This window comes from Neopelma chrysocephalum, unplaced genomic scaffold (assembly GCF_003984885.1).
Source record: "Neopelma chrysocephalum unplaced genomic scaffold, ASM398488v2 Primary Assembly neopelma1_81, whole genome shotgun sequence".
Lineage (NCBI taxonomy): Eukaryota > Metazoa > Chordata > Aves > Passeriformes > Pipridae > Neopelma > Neopelma chrysocephalum.
Window position 1 is genome coordinate 582,481 of NW_020897743.1, and position 15,325 is coordinate 597,805.

Consider the following 15,325-nt stretch of genomic DNA (forward strand, 5'->3'; position numbering starts at 1 on the left):
TTTTTTTTCTGGAATCTGAGTTTTTTCCCCCTAACATAAAAGAGTGGGGCTGCAGATCTCAGACAATGGATCAGAGCCAGAATGCACCTCCTCGACCACAGGATACAAAACTTGTGCTGCAGGAGGTGCAGAGAGTCACAAATGGGGCCAAAAAAACACTGTTTGGCACATCTCAGTAAAAGGTTTCACCTTCATCTGTCAGAAAGCTACTAAACCTCAAGATTAGGAATATTTAAAACATTTCTTCCTTCATAACAAAAGGGAGAGATTGACTAGTGGTCCCAGTGCTAAGAGTCAAAATACACGCTGTGCTTGTCTATCTAAAGTGCTGTAGGAGTACAAATTGACTCCTCAGTGCCGTCATTCTTTCACTACAGAATGAGCAGCTCATAGGAGGAAATATCCTGGCTCTGAATGTGGCCAGAAAAAAGAGTTTTCTTCCAGTAGTTTTTTTCTTGGGTAAGACTTTTCATACTGTGTTTGACATTCTGAATTGCCTGATTATATAGTGCAAGACTCCAGCAACATTTCGCATTGTGAGGATGGAGCTGCTCAGCATTTTGCCAGATGCCAAGCGATATTCTGATGTTTCTGTCTTCACTTTGAGCTGAGTGACAGTCAGCATATTCACAATGAAGCCAAGACAATCTGCTATCAAGTTACAGTAGTGACATTTTCCCTGATGAAGATCCCAGAGCTCGTTGGAATAAAGCTCCTTAAAACTCAGTGTCTGGAACGGCTCCAGCGTGGCTCGCGCTCGGTGTAATATGCTGATATATTTGTGCCAGAGCAATAAGTGGATCAGTGGGTAGAGCTTTGGTAAGTGAGTCCATACGTACTGCACCATTTCCTGGCTCGCAGCTCCGGGTGTTGCAGGCTGTGTGCAGTGGGGGAGGTGCCAGAGCTGATCAAGCAGTGTAATTTTATACATTACTGAATCAGTGCAGGAGAAACCTGGAGGGACAAAGCATCATCTTCTCTTTGAACTGCACTGTAAAATCCGACAGCTCTCTTAGCCCAGCCATGCTCTGATACGTTTTTCCTCTCCTTTTTTTCCCTGATTTTGGTGTGAATGATAAAGTGATCTGATGATGGCTCTCGTTATGGAACCTATTAGCAAGTGGACGCCCAAGCAAGTAGTGGATTGGATGAAAGGTAGGATCATTTATTACTGTGTATTGTCTGTACTTTGGATCCTCGCAATTTCCATATCTGCTCTGGCATTCTTTGTTTTGGGAAGAGTTTATTCAGTTGTGATAATCCGTGTGCTGCTTTGCTCAGTAGTTGTTACAGACAGGCTGAGCAGAGGCTGGTTAAGCTGTGCAGCATGTTGTTGGAATTGCTGCCGAGAGCGGAGTGGGATCGGATGCATTTGTTGGGGAATGCAGACGGAAAGTGTTTGTGTCTCAGGGCTCCATCATTGCCTCTCACAGAGGAACGTCGTGATGTTTGGCTGCTTTAAATTTGCCCTGATTAGGTCTGGTTTGCTCATATCAGGTGATCTGATGCAGTGGCTGTGCAGCACTTGGCTGTAGTTTCGGGTACCACAAGGAGCGTGAGGTGCCCGTGGCTGGACCGAGGGGTCCTGCTCCTTTAGTGACACGTCCTGATGTGTCCAGCCTTCCCAGCTGGGTGTCCAAGGCTCCCGTGTGCCGCGGGCACCGTGGGCAGCGCAGGGCTGAGCTCGGGGAAACTCGTCGGGATAAGTTGACAGGAAGGATGATTTCCCTGCACATTCGCAGTTTCCCGACACAGCCGTCAGCTCTGACATGTTGTGCCTGACAATGCTCGGCTGTGCTGCAAACACACCGGGATGGATGGGAGGGGGAAGGGGGGATTGCTCCTGATGATGAGTGGTTTGAATTTCTCCGGCGTGGGGGGGGGGGGGGGGTTTCCCCACGGTGGGATGCATTAGTGTTGTTTTACAGTGCTCCTGATGAGCTGTCTGTCTTGGAGACAATTCCTGCCACGGGGGATCTCTGTTACATAAGGACAAGAGGTGCAAATTTGGGGGGTGTGTTACTCGTGCAAATGATTTCAGTAATGTGATTGCTAACTTATTGGGGGGCTGAATTGGATGCCCACTGTAATGTCCTTAAAGCTTTCAAAGTGTTATCATGAATAAGGGAACTGTTCTGATCTCATTTTGCTGAGCTACATTCCCATACTTCCCTGAAAATGGGCTGTTTGGGTGCTCATCAGACACGTTACCAGTATGAGCTAATTATTCTTTTACAGGCACAGAGTATCGGGAAGCAAATGGGATCGAGGGGAATGTATGTACTTTGTTTCTCAGGTGTTTGGGAACTCAGTGTAATTGGGAGGGCTTAAGCAGGTCATTGGGATGGATCCTAAAACCTTTAGATACAGGATTGATTCCCAGGCTCCTGATAGCAGATCCTAATGTACATACAGAGGAGAGCTTTCTGATCCACACCTTTATTTTCAGCACATAAAAGAGTTAGAAAGTTGACAGATCCTTCTGCTTTTTAACTCATTACTTGAATTATAATGTAAATTAAATGTCAAAGTGTGTAGAATACTTGTTGCTACATTTAAAAACACTTCCTGCTACTTTTTTATCCTTTTTGATGCAAACTGGTTACATCCTGGGCAACACTAATCCATGATGTGCCGTGCATGCCATGGGAAGCAAGAAGGTCATACAAACACAAGGTTTGAAATGTCTGGAGGTGCCTGACAGTAGGATTTCTCTACCAGACTGCATCTTGCATCCATAGGGACGTCTGGAGTAGGCAGGATTGCCAGTGCTGTGCCTCTGGGCTTCGGCATAAATAAGGATAATGCAATGAACATTGGAGTATTTAAAACATCAATATTTTCCTTGGTGACATGAGCTGCAAACCTGCAAACAGGGCAGTTGCCCTTTAGTCCATTTTTCCCACATTAAGATTACAAGCCCCTTTTTTATCCCACTATTTACCTTTTCCAATGCATAGTTCAGTTGCAGCCAAAGAAAAGACCCGACCCACACAAATGGCAGTGGACCAGAATTAGTTTAAAACTACTTGTAAATACCTTACATGGCAAAAAATTGCCCAATTGTGGCCCATTTTCCTGTATTTCCCCATGTTCTGTAGCTCAGCTGTGTCGGATACAGTCATCCTGCTAAATCCATGTGTCAGAGAGGTCCAAGGTCTGCACAGGTAACTTTCAGTGATAAGGTAGTTTTTTCTTCTATTCTGAAAGGTACAATTCTTTGACAGCAATAAAGAATACATTAAAGACATTTTAGAAAAATCACCACTTTATGAATGAGCAATATTATCTTTACTATTGATAGCAACATGTTAATAATCAATATAAAAAATATTGCAAGTGTAATATACCTTTTGGGGGGCTTAAAATACATATTCAATATTTTTTTATCTGTACAGATTGTAAATTATAATCTATTTCAGAGGCAAATGAGAGCAATATGCTTTTTAAACTTGCACTTGGCATAATTATTTAAGCTACTCTAACTTACTTCTAAAATCTCCTAGCAAAGTACATGTTTGAAAGTAAGTAGCAGTGAGTACCAGCAACATCAAATAATTATAGAGAAGATGGAAGAAAGCCACAAAAATGATGTTAATGGTTTGAGACCTGGGGATCCAGAATGTGTCCTGGTTACAGTTTGAAATCAGAGCCCGAGCCCCCCCCCACAAGAGGAGACACCCTTCTGTTCTTTTCCTTAAGGAAATGTTACTTGCCAGAAAAGTAAAAATGGGTAGGCTTTAAGGAACATTATTATGACAAGTTGGCATCTTGTATTTATCCACAGTTGCTCTCTGGGGAGCGCATTCAACTGGAATTCAATTAGGGAACTGCAGCTGATGGTGTGGACAACCTGAAAAGGCCATGCAAGTCTTGAGCAATTGATTCCTGAGGCTCACAGAGGATCTAGAAGTTAAAACTCTGGGTACTTTTGTGTTAAAGAAATTGCCCTTGTACAAAAATACGTTGTCAAGTTTAGCAGTTACACAGCAGAAGGCACTGTGGTCAAAAGGAATATTTTTGAAGGAGCTGAAAACGTTAATTGTGAAGGGATTTTTACCAATAGTTTTCAGTCACTGTTCTTTTTCCTCCCAAATTTTCCAAAGTTTTACTTCAGAAAATGAACAAGCATTTCCCCTGGTACACACCCATTTCTTACATAACTTACATGTTTTCCTGGGGTTGTGTACTAAGGATCCAAAAGGTACTTTAAGAAAAACCTTTGCCTTGCTCAAATTCCATTGTGGCCCTGTTGGAAAACAAATATTGACCATAGAGCTTGCAAGTACAGTGAGGATCAGAGTAGTTTCTAATTTGGCCAGTTTTAACTTTAACGTATTAATGTGAGTAAATGACAAACTAGATTTAATGTGTACATTTGAAATCTTTTATCTGGAGACTTTGGTTGCTTTTTGGCCCAGGAACTCAGTGTGAGACTCAGTGACACTTTGCAGGTTTTCAGTGACCCTCAAAAACCAAAGCCCATCTATTTTACCAGGCACTGGGAGTCCTGCAGAGAATCTGGGGGCTTGGGGCACAGAGAGGAGGTCTGATGTGCTGCTGAATTAATAAAAGCATGTTAGATTGTGTCTCCATTGTAAGTAGAATCTAAAAGGTATTCTCTGTACTTTTACAACTGAGAGCACTGAAGATGCTGTGCTTCCTGAGGGGAGCAGTTTACAAGTAGGTCATTTAAAATGTGAACTCATTTACAGGGAAGTGACACCTCTGTTTAAATAAATACTCACTTTTCAGAGCAGCCCAATGTAATGAAATGAAACACAATGCAGTGAAATACAGCTGTGACTTTCAGAGAATGGAATGTTATTGAACAGCCGAAAATTAAAATGGGAAACCAGCTATTTCTTAAGTACCTGTAAGTAATAACTCCACACGGAGTCTGGGATTCAAAGTCTTGGGCACTGACAGGTTTGTCTGCCCAAACAGCCTTCAGTGGAGGTTTCTCATAATGAATGCTCTGCTTTAGACACTCATTTCACAACTGCAAGCCATTTTTTCATCTTTATGTCTAGAATTTCTCCGCTCTCAACAGGAGATGCAGACATGAAAAAATAAAAATTAATTCAGTTGGTAAACTGATTAACTGTGCTGCACTGATCCTGTGCAGAATAATTATATGTTTAGCTGAAGGGTTTTCCTTAGCATGTAATTCCCTGATTTCAGGCTGGCTCATGAAAGAGAAAGGAAGGGAGGGAGGGGGAGCAGGGAAGCTGATGACGTGAGTGGACTTGTTAACATTCCCATCACGCAGGGCTCCGGCAAAGCCCTCTCAGTCTTCCTTTGCTTTTCATTAGATCACTACCTGTTCTGGAGCAATGTGTCATAGCCAGGGAGTCTCCTCTGTTTGCAGGACAGAATATTGGTAAAACCTCAGAATGTACTGGAAACACAGCTAAATATTATGATCTGCTGCAAAAGCAGCCCTGTGGGTGCTGAGCCGGGGGATACCTGGCTGCCCTGACCCCCTGCCTGACCTTAGAATCCCATAATGCAGGAACACAATTTCACAAGATACAATTTGGAGCTGGAGTGGATAAGCGAGGTCATACCTTATTTAGAAAAATGTAGGTTTTATAACACCTTTTCAGCTCTTCCTGAAGACAAATGGGTTTGGAAGAGATCTGAGCCACCAACACGGGCGCCCTCAGAATTACCGTTGGATTTCCAAGCGGTTCTAAAGTGAAGGTTTCGTCGTTTTCCTTCTGCTCTCACCAATTTTACAACTGAAACAAACAATTTACTGTTGTGGCTCCCCCCTGGATTCCTGTGTTCCACTGGCACCACGTTTCCAGTTGTCACCAGGAAGTCACTGAAGCAGAACTGGCTGCAATTCCTCTCAGATTCCTCTTACAAGTTTTGGGCTTCTATACTTTTTAGTAATTAATTTTGGGAACAACTGTTGAGTGTTGTAAACTATTCACTTTAAAAGGGTCAGCAGAGCACAGCTCAGAGTTGACTACTTTGCAATGTCAGTGTTTAAGATCAGGTTTCAGGGAACAGGTTTCCAATGTCCAGGACAGTTAAGGGTTGGAATGAACTGTCTGGGCAGGTTTGGCCATTCTCTTTGTAGGTGTTTTTGAATATAATTAAGAAGAGCTCCAACACCCCTCTGGAAGAGTTTCTGTACCCAGCCTGTCCACAGCAGAGTGTCCTAAGGTCTTCTCAGGGCTTCTACCACCTCAGCAAGATTTTGAGATGGTTTCTCGCATGGGAATGATGCTCGTCTTTGACACATGAAAACATTCCCGAAGAGATTACAGCTCTGCCTTCCTCCTGGATATTTCATGGCTTATATCTCCCAGAATACCTGTGGGACAATATGTCTAAAGCTCAAAAATCTTAGTGCTGTATTTTATGAGGAGCAAACAGCACAGCCTCCTGAGAGCAGAGTTTCAGAGTGTTCATCAGCGTTTCAGCCCCAGCAGCAAACACAATCCTGTCCCACTTTTACTGACACTTTACAACCAGCCCATTCCTTTCAGCCCGAGAGGTTAAAATATCATACAGAGCTCAGAGGCCTGGCAGGATAACTAAAAGCCAGTGCCCCCAAGGCTTTGACTATTATCAGTTTTAATTCAACCTGTGCATCACTGGCAGCCTGGAGGGACAAGGAAACCCTTTGCTGAGTCTGTGACTCCAATTTGTGCCTTCCCAGTAGCTGTGCAGTCATGGTTGGGGTCATGGCCTACACGCTGGGTATCGTACAAAGACCTCCCCAGCACTTGTCATACTGCATGGAAGTTATTTGGCTGAGGTATTTCTGCATCCCTATCACTGTTACCTCATTTTTAGTACCATCTTTTTGAGGACCAACTAGAGACTGGTCTATATATCTTCTAAGAACCAACTGGATTAGCACTATCTCCATAAAAGATTTCAGCAACATTTAGCAATTTAATGGTCTGTATTTATTATCAGGTTATTTAGGAAGATATTCTGAAATTTCCCTATCTACAAAGCAGATACATTCAGACCTTTTAAGAAAGGTAATTCTGCTCACAGGGAAAAGTCTGAGCTGAATGAAAGTCTCTCAAGTCACGTTTATCAAGCGTAACTAATCTTCCAGGTCATTATGTAAAGAAATTTGCTTTATTGTCTTGCAGCTTAATATCAGCAGTCAGACACCATTGTCATGCACTGCTGTGTCTGGTAACCTTTACCATGTGTTAAGACACATTATGCAAAATCCCAACTTTCTCCCAGTTCTGACCATTGCAGGGAGGACAGAGTGGATCAGAGGGGATCAACCTTCTCCAGCTCTCCATTATTTCACAATGTCTCATATTATGAAGCAAAATTCAGAATAAACTGGCTCCTGTGGATGACAATTTCAGACCACCTTGACGAGGTGCTGTATGTCAAGAGACTGCAAAGCACTGGGTCCTGCTGAGCAATAGGAGACTTTCATGGTCTCTCCCCAGACTTTCTTGCCCTGCTAATCCCAGTTTCTAAATTTTTCCTTGCTTTGGCAGGAATGACACCACCCCATGTACCATACCATGGAGAACTCTGTGTGGAACACTTTTACCAGTTTATGAAACGTGTGTTTCCTATAAAAAGAGCAGAACATCTCAGTGTTACAGGATTCCTGGCTGCCTAAGTAGGAAAGCAGTTTGAGAAACATTAACCTTTGCAGAAAAATACATTCTAAGTACCATTTTAGTGCATGCTGGAAAAACACTGTATAGATGGTGGAGTGTCAGGCAAAGTCCTGTTCCAGCTCCTGTCTCCAAACCCATGGAAAGGCAGCTCCAGGACTCTTGGGACTGTCCTCAAGGTAATCTAACTGGACACTGGGCTTGAGTAAAGAAATGTTCCTCCCTAATGATATTTCCCTACATCTCATTCCAATGGGTTTAATTCCTGCATTTCTGTTTGCAGTGAATAAAAGGATGCACGAGGCACAGCAAATATTACAACCCTTGCACGTGCCAGGAAAGCAAAAAGTTTGTTACATTTTGTCTTTTGCGCAGTTCTTTTAACACCTACAAAGGTTTAAAAGCTAAAAAAGAGAGAATTTATCCTTTTGTTGCCCTTCTTTCTGCAAACATGTCCTGCCATGCTGACAGAAACGGAGGTTGTGGTTTTGCTGGTGAAATTAGTGTCGTTAATATTAAGTGAAGCGCTTTACTTAATAAACTACAAGAGCATCAAATATTGCTGGACAATAAAATACATTCATCCTCCCCACCCAGAATAATTTTGTACATATCTTCTAAATGCTACTTTTGTAGTTTAGGTATTTTAGCAAACATGACTCTCTTCCCTAATGCCATAGTAGTGATGGCAGGAGCTGGAAAGTGGAGGTTCAGGAGTTATATTACAGGATTTAGAGGGAGGAAAAAATTATGAGGTTGTATTTGTGAAGAGCTCTAGTGAGGAATGAAAATGAAATTATTTCTGATTAACTAACACTCCAACAGCTCCAACAGGTGTCCTTGTTGACCCCCTGGAGCAACGAGCTCAGGAGAATTCAAGGCCAATGCAGTGTTTGGGTTTTCCTACTCAAATCCTCTGCCAACTGCTTTCCAGAAAAGATGATTGTAAAAGACTGTGGTGCCTTTTTAGTTCTAACGTAGGTGGTATGTTTAAAATAAAATTGTAGCAGCCTGTAATTTTCTGAAATACATTCAGCTTTATTCCCTACAAACGTGTCCACCTCTTTCATTCTAAAAATCGCACAAAGCCAAGAAAAACTCCACGGGTTTCAGGAGTTCTTAAGGCAGAAACTGTGTTTTCTGTGAGTGTAGTGAAACTGCTACAGCTGTACAAAGGATTCATTGGGCACTTCTGCTTTCCAGTTTACATGGAAATCTCTGAGTTCAGGCAGACAGTGTTGTCATCTGACAGCTCAGACATGGCAATGATCCCTGGAATTAAGAGCATGTTTAAGGTCTGAGTCCTCCAGCTTCCCCTGTTCCCTTTTTGTCTCTCTCCTGTTTATTCCTTTTCCTCTTTAGCAGCATTTTCTGGCCTTTTTTCACAAGGAGGTGGGGAGTAACCATCAGATTGTGAGGGAATTCATTAATTTAGCATTAAAAATTTCTGGCCTTGCATACCTTGGAGAGGTCTCCGTGATTTGGAATTGAACTGCATCCAAAATCCAGGAGAAGGTGGAAACCACCTGCCTCAAGAAGCCAGGCAGAGCTTCTGGGAGCTTTGAGGTGCAAATACTGATGTTCCATTGGTTCTCCATGAAAACCTCCTGTGAATATCCAGGGTGCTTCTCGTTGCTCTTTCAGGCTGGGAAATGTTGCTGCCCTGGGAGAGGTGGAGGGCAGGGAGTAGTTCAACATCTATTTATGAAATCTTTTCCAATGGATAGGAACATATCTTACAGTAGCCAGCAATGTGCTGCAGTGGGCACATTCCTAAATCCAGGAAAGACAGATGGAGGAATCTGTTATTGATCACTCAGCATCAACAATGAGCTCATAATGAAAATGCCCTAAATTACAGAGCACTGAGGAGAGGTTTTAATTGCCCATTGCCAAGAGATCTGGATTGTTCATTGCCAAGTCACACTGAGAATTTTCCTTAGTTGTACAAAACACGACTTTATGGTTTTCAGAGGAAAAAGACATTTAAAGCAGAGAAAAATCACCTTGAAATTTGCATTTGTGTCATGCAGTTGGAGGGAACAGGCAGAGTAATGTAAGAGAAGTTCAGAACTAATAGAGTTTGAATGTCATATAAGAAAATGGATCCACTGTGGGCAGTAGCTCAGCAATGCTGTTCTTCCAGAAATAAATTTTGGAGGATGAAGAGAGTTAGTGAATAACCCATTTAAAACAACAAATAATTATCTAAGTGATAAAACAGATCAATTATAATAATAAATAGACAGGAAATGTTCACATGGGAAATAAAAAACAAAGACAGACAAAGTTAAAGGATAAGTTAAAAAAATTGTAATTTTCTTTGAAAAATGGAGGAAAACCTTTCTCAAGACTTTCATAAGTGGACTTAAAAACATTAGGAAATGTGCTAAGGAAACCATCACCTGCTGAAAGAAAGCTGCACTGGGGCATCATGTGAGCTATTTCTTGTTTCTCTGACAATTCTCAGGACAAGTTATCGATGGCTTTTGTGGCAGCACAGAAATCATTATTTGCATCTCAGCAGTGAGGCAATGCTTTAACCAGGAGCCAAATTGCTCAAATGATCGTTCAATGGAAGTGTTTTAACTCAACCTCTGCATCATTCCCAAAGCCATCAATATCATGGAGAATGTGGAAAGAAGCTTTTCTATTCCCTATTTTCTGGGGGCTGCTCTTTGACTCTTAAGTTCCACACATTTTCTGTCTCTAAAGGTAGTTCTGTAGGTATTTCATTAATAAGGTCTCTTTTCTGGTATCAAAATAACACGGTTTATTCTTGAAACATTTTGGATATTCCCATTTTCTTTTCTAAACAACTTTTTCAATAGTAGGATGCTGATATTTGAGGAAACCTGGCATTTGGAACGAATTAATTCCACATAACCCCTGTGCTTTTATCAAAAGCCTTGTTTTTCAAAGGTGTTTAAATATCCAATTAATGTGTTTGATGGATCTCCAGCTTCCATGTCATAGATCCAGGCAGAAAGTCCAAATGAAGCCAAGCTGTCTGACTCTTCTCTGTGATGTCAGACTGCCTTGATTCACCCCAGTGCTCTTTGCTTTTCTCTCACCATCTGATGTCACACTTGATTTGAATTGCTGAAAGTCTCATGAAATTATTCTTTCAAATCTCATTAATATCCCATCTTTTGAGGGGAAATGATAGACAATATTTCAATTTTTACTTGCAAACTGGCAAGCTGTCACATAAAAGGACAAGATTAAACCTTACAGCAAACTGTGAAGCCGTGTTAGTGCCACCCTGGAACAGCCTCTATTTGTTCTCATAATGAAGTAACCAACAACAGTGAAAGGGCAGAAGAAAATAAATTGCATCTCTGATTAACCCTAGTAGGTATCCATGCCTGCTAACATAATTATTATAATTTTATAGCAGTTCAAGATATACCAGAATAAATTATATGTGTCTCTCAGATCTTCACTAATTCTTCTGGAACCAGTGGCTTTCTTTACTCCACAGCTACGAGCCCCAAAACATGGTAATGAAGCTCCATGACTAAGCATTCCCTAAATGAAAACAGAATTGGCATATTTTGGGTTTGGTGCAGAGAAAAAACACAAATTTCTCAGGGAAGAAAAAAAAAAGGACCATATGGTGAATATGTTAAAACATTGGCCAACTTACTCTAAGAAAATACATTTTGGAACAGGAACTGTGATTCCTCGGAGAGTTGAAAATAAACAAGGTTTCTAAATTACATCTGAGAGGACAAGGGGGAATGGCCTTAAGATGTAGGAAGGCAGGTTTAGATGGGATTATAGAAAGGAGTTCTTCCCTGTGAGGGTGGTGAGGCCCTGGCACAGGCTGCCCAGAGAAGCTGTGGCTGCCCCATCCCTGGAAGTGTCCAAGGCCAGGTTGGACGGGGCTTGGAGCAACCTGGGCTAGTGGAAGGTGTCCCTGCCCATAGAGGGGGTGGGACTGGATGAGCTTTAAGGTCCCTTCCCACCCAGACCATTCTGGGACTCTGTGATTCCATGACACAAAAAGTAATGTTTATAAACAGATGCACTGGTTTGCAGAACATCAGATTGGGACTGCATACACTGAGGGAAAGGTAAATATGGTATTTATGGTTTTATTAGGTTTTCCTAGATCTGCATTAAACCAAGACATCATGGTGGCATTTGCATTTTTACCCTGATGACAGGGTAAAATGTACACAGGGTACATGTTCATGTGATCTAAACAGAGCCCAACAGACTGAGGTGATAGAAAGCAGTCAAAATGCTTTGAAAACCAATGTTAAAACCTGTTCCTCCTCCCCTCCTGCAGACAGGGGCAGGTGGATGGCACTGCCTGTTCTCCCTGCACTGAGTGCTTCATTTCTGTTCTAATGGACAATCACATTTCAGTCCTTGCTGGCATTTCAGTGCAGGATGACATTGTCCCTGTGCAGCTTTTACAAGGCAGTTCAGAGCTGCTGAGATCAGAGGCCCTGGGGAAAGGCAGGATCATTATCAGCATCCTGCTGCTGGGAGGTTCTGCTCTTTATCAGATCAGGTAACCTGGGACAAAGCAATATTTGCTATCAAAGGCTAATGACAACCTTATCTACCTTGTGGACTATTAACTCTTTTTTCGGCTCTGGTGTCTCCCATACAGCAATATTTAAACATAAAGCTCCAGTGTTCCATGGTTCAGGGCATTTTTGGATTGCTAAAGTGGCAGGCAGAGTTGGTAGGGACTGCAAGAGATATAAGAACTTCAAGTACAATGCAGATAAAGGCTCTGAGTTTTACAGGTAGTAAGTATTTCAAGAGCAACGACTCTTAGTAATGACAGAGAGACACGGTGAAATGCAGAGAGATGGTAATTAATACCATTAGCATCTGTAGCAAAAAGTTTCATTGTGGCTGTTTGCACTTTAGAATTCCAGTCATTGTTCCACAGCACAGGGAAACTGCTCCAGGAAAGATCTGGCTTCACTGGGGAAATCACATCTTCAAGGCTGAAGTGTTTTTGTGCACACATATAGCCCATTAATCAAGGGAAAAAATCGAGGCGTGTTATTCATCATATTTGCTGTGTTTGGATTTGAAGTGATGAGAATTATAATAATGATCTTGAGCATTATTATTAAGTAATATGAAGTGGTTCGTCTGCAGGAATAAATACGATTTGGCCTGTGAAGGTTCAGACATCTGGTGCAAGCATATGGGTTGGGAATCATTAGATAATTGTTACAAAAATACAAGAAAAATGTCTTTTTGATGAGAGAATCGAGGCCTTCCGGACGGCTCCATGTGCTTCCCTCTCGAGTGGGAGCTCCTTCCTGCCCGTCACACCTCACAGCTCTCCCAGAGCACATGTGATGCCTGTCAGGTTACTGGGGTTACTTGGTTTGAAACATGCTCAGAGTAGCAAACAGCTTTCAGGACTCATTTTCAGAAAATGTTTTATGTTGCACTGATTTCTGGGTGGTAAATTGTCCTGTCTTCTAAATGTGTGTGTGCCGGGGGGTTCCTGTTGCTCTGCGGGGACTCGGTGTGGATTCCCCGAGTATGGATGTTCTGAGCACGGAATCACAAAATGGTTTGGGTTGGAAGGGACATTAAAACTCATTCCATCCCATCCCCTCCATGGGCAGGGACATCTTCTACTATCCCAGGTTGCTCCAGGCCCCATCCAACCCGGCCTTGAACATTCCCAGGGATGGGGCAGCCACAGCTTCTCTGGGCAACCTGTGCCAGGGCCTCCCCACCCTCACAGCCAAGAATTTCAGGTCATGTTGGAGAACCTTCTCCTTGCCTAAATCCAAGCCACTCTTACAGATATCTCTGCTAGTTCACATACTAACTCATGCCCAAGTATTAACCAGGAATCAGTTATGGATCTGGTCATCATAAGCCAACTGCTTCCCTACAGGAAAATATTGTACTAACTCTCCATTCCTTTCTTTGTGTATTTTGATTTCATCTCTGATTCTGTTAAGCTAAAACATCTTCACAATTTATTCAACAAATATGGCTTGCTGCAATCTTCTTTATGCTAAGAATTTAAGAAAAAAGGCCTTGGGCTGCCTGCCATTATTAACATTGAGAATTCCTGCTGTTTCTCAGGTAGCTGTCAGTTCAGCATAAGGAAAAAAGCTAATTATTTTAAGCAGGTCAGTCAGGAAGAAAACTGAAATTCTACATAAAGTCATGTGCCCATTGACTTTAGCTGAAATTTGCTGCTGCAGAAATATGTGGCTGAAAAGGAATCCACTGGTAAAAATACATAGTGCAAATATTTAACAATGTAATCTTATCAGGCTTGAAATTAAAGTATTGCATGCAAATTAGCTCCTTGATTTGCATCAGGATGAGGCTGAGAAGGATGATGAGGAAAACAAGAAGATGTGAATAAGAGAAAATGAATCAACAGTATGCGGGTAGGTGTCCTTTTTTTTGATATAACAACATTTTTCTACAGAAAAAGTGGATAAGAATTATAGAAAACTTCTCAGACACCGGGCAAGACATCCTAAGTATTTTTACTGTGATGTATTCTGTATTTTTATAAAATATTTATTACTTTTAAAAGGCTGAAATTACACTTGGGAGTGTCAAATCCCTTGGAATTCAAAGGCATTTAAATACTACAGTGTATTTACTTATGTTGAAGGAACACTGCTAGATTAAAAACTCAGTAAATTCTATAAAAACATTAATGTGGTGCCAAAAAAAATTGTATTAAAGGAAAATATTTTACTACCCAGACTACTTTTTCTAGTGTTGAATGCTTTGATATTTCATTTATTTTGAAGGATGCAACAGGTTAGAAAATTTGACTTTGCTACAGTGACAATGGAATTTTTTAGGATGTACCATCCCTGTAAGTGTCCAAGGCCAAGTGGGATGGGGCTTGGAGCAACCTGGGATAGTGAAAGGTGTCCCTGCCCATGGCAGAGAGTGGTACTGGATGGACTTTGAGGTCCCTTCCAACCCAAACCATTCTATAATTTTATGAAATATCAGAAAAACAACCACATCCGGGGTATGTTGCCTCAAACTGCTGCAAATCCAAACTGGTTTAGGAAGGAAAGGAATTGTCTCTTATAAAAAGCAAAGGAAAGCCCACTCATATTTTTTTTTATCAGATAATTAAAACTGCTTAATTCACCCATGGGTGACATGCACTGAACGATCCACTTAAATCAATGGACCATGTCCAGAGTATGGTGTTATTTCATAAATTATTGTGTCTGTGAACAAACAAACTCAACAAATCAACAGTGCTTGGTGGAACTGATGTGCCCCAATGGCAAAGGCCCTTTTGTACCTTTCTGAACAGGAATTAATGTCAAATTTGTTGACTTGCTGAGCCAAACCCAGCGCTGGCTCAGTGAACCTAAAGAGCTCTTGCAGTGATCATTTGTCTGTTCCTGTGTCTCTCCAGACACCTGTGGGCTGAGCTTGGCTCTAATCCCATCACTGAGCTGAGCAGAAATTCCTCCAGCAAACTCTGTATAAGAGAAGTTTTACAGTTTTTTCAGTCAATTTTGCTTTCAATGGTATTAGCTCATGTTTTCACTGCTTCAAGAGCCAGATGCTCAAAGCTAAACCCACGTGTTAAACTATACATTAGACATGTTTTTGGTATTTTAATATGTACTACCTGTATCTTCTTCTTAGAAAAAATCACCTAATTTTTTATTTTGAGACTATAAAAGGAGTTTTCCCAAAGTTTTCTGAACATC

General features: G+C 41.6%; 1 protein-coding gene across 5 annotated transcripts in view; it reads left to right on the top strand.

Annotated features, from left to right (window-relative positions):
- The first annotated feature begins 703 nt into the window (after nt 1–703).
- LOC113971118 (connector enhancer of kinase suppressor of ras 2-like) overlaps nt 704–15,325 on the top strand; it is a 173,391-nt gene continuing 158,769 nt past the window's right edge. For 4 of the 5 annotated variants that reach the window (XM_027690704.1, XM_027690707.1, XM_027690706.1 and 1 more), the window contains exon 1: nt 867–1,155. In XM_027690704.1, the coding sequence (XP_027546505.1) occupies nt 1,089–1,155 (67 nt within the window). In that variant the 5' untranslated portion in view covers nt 867–1,088. Of the gene's footprint in view, nt 820–866; nt 1,156–15,325 lie in introns of those variants that run through there. The other variant, XM_027690705.1, reaches the window with a different exon arrangement.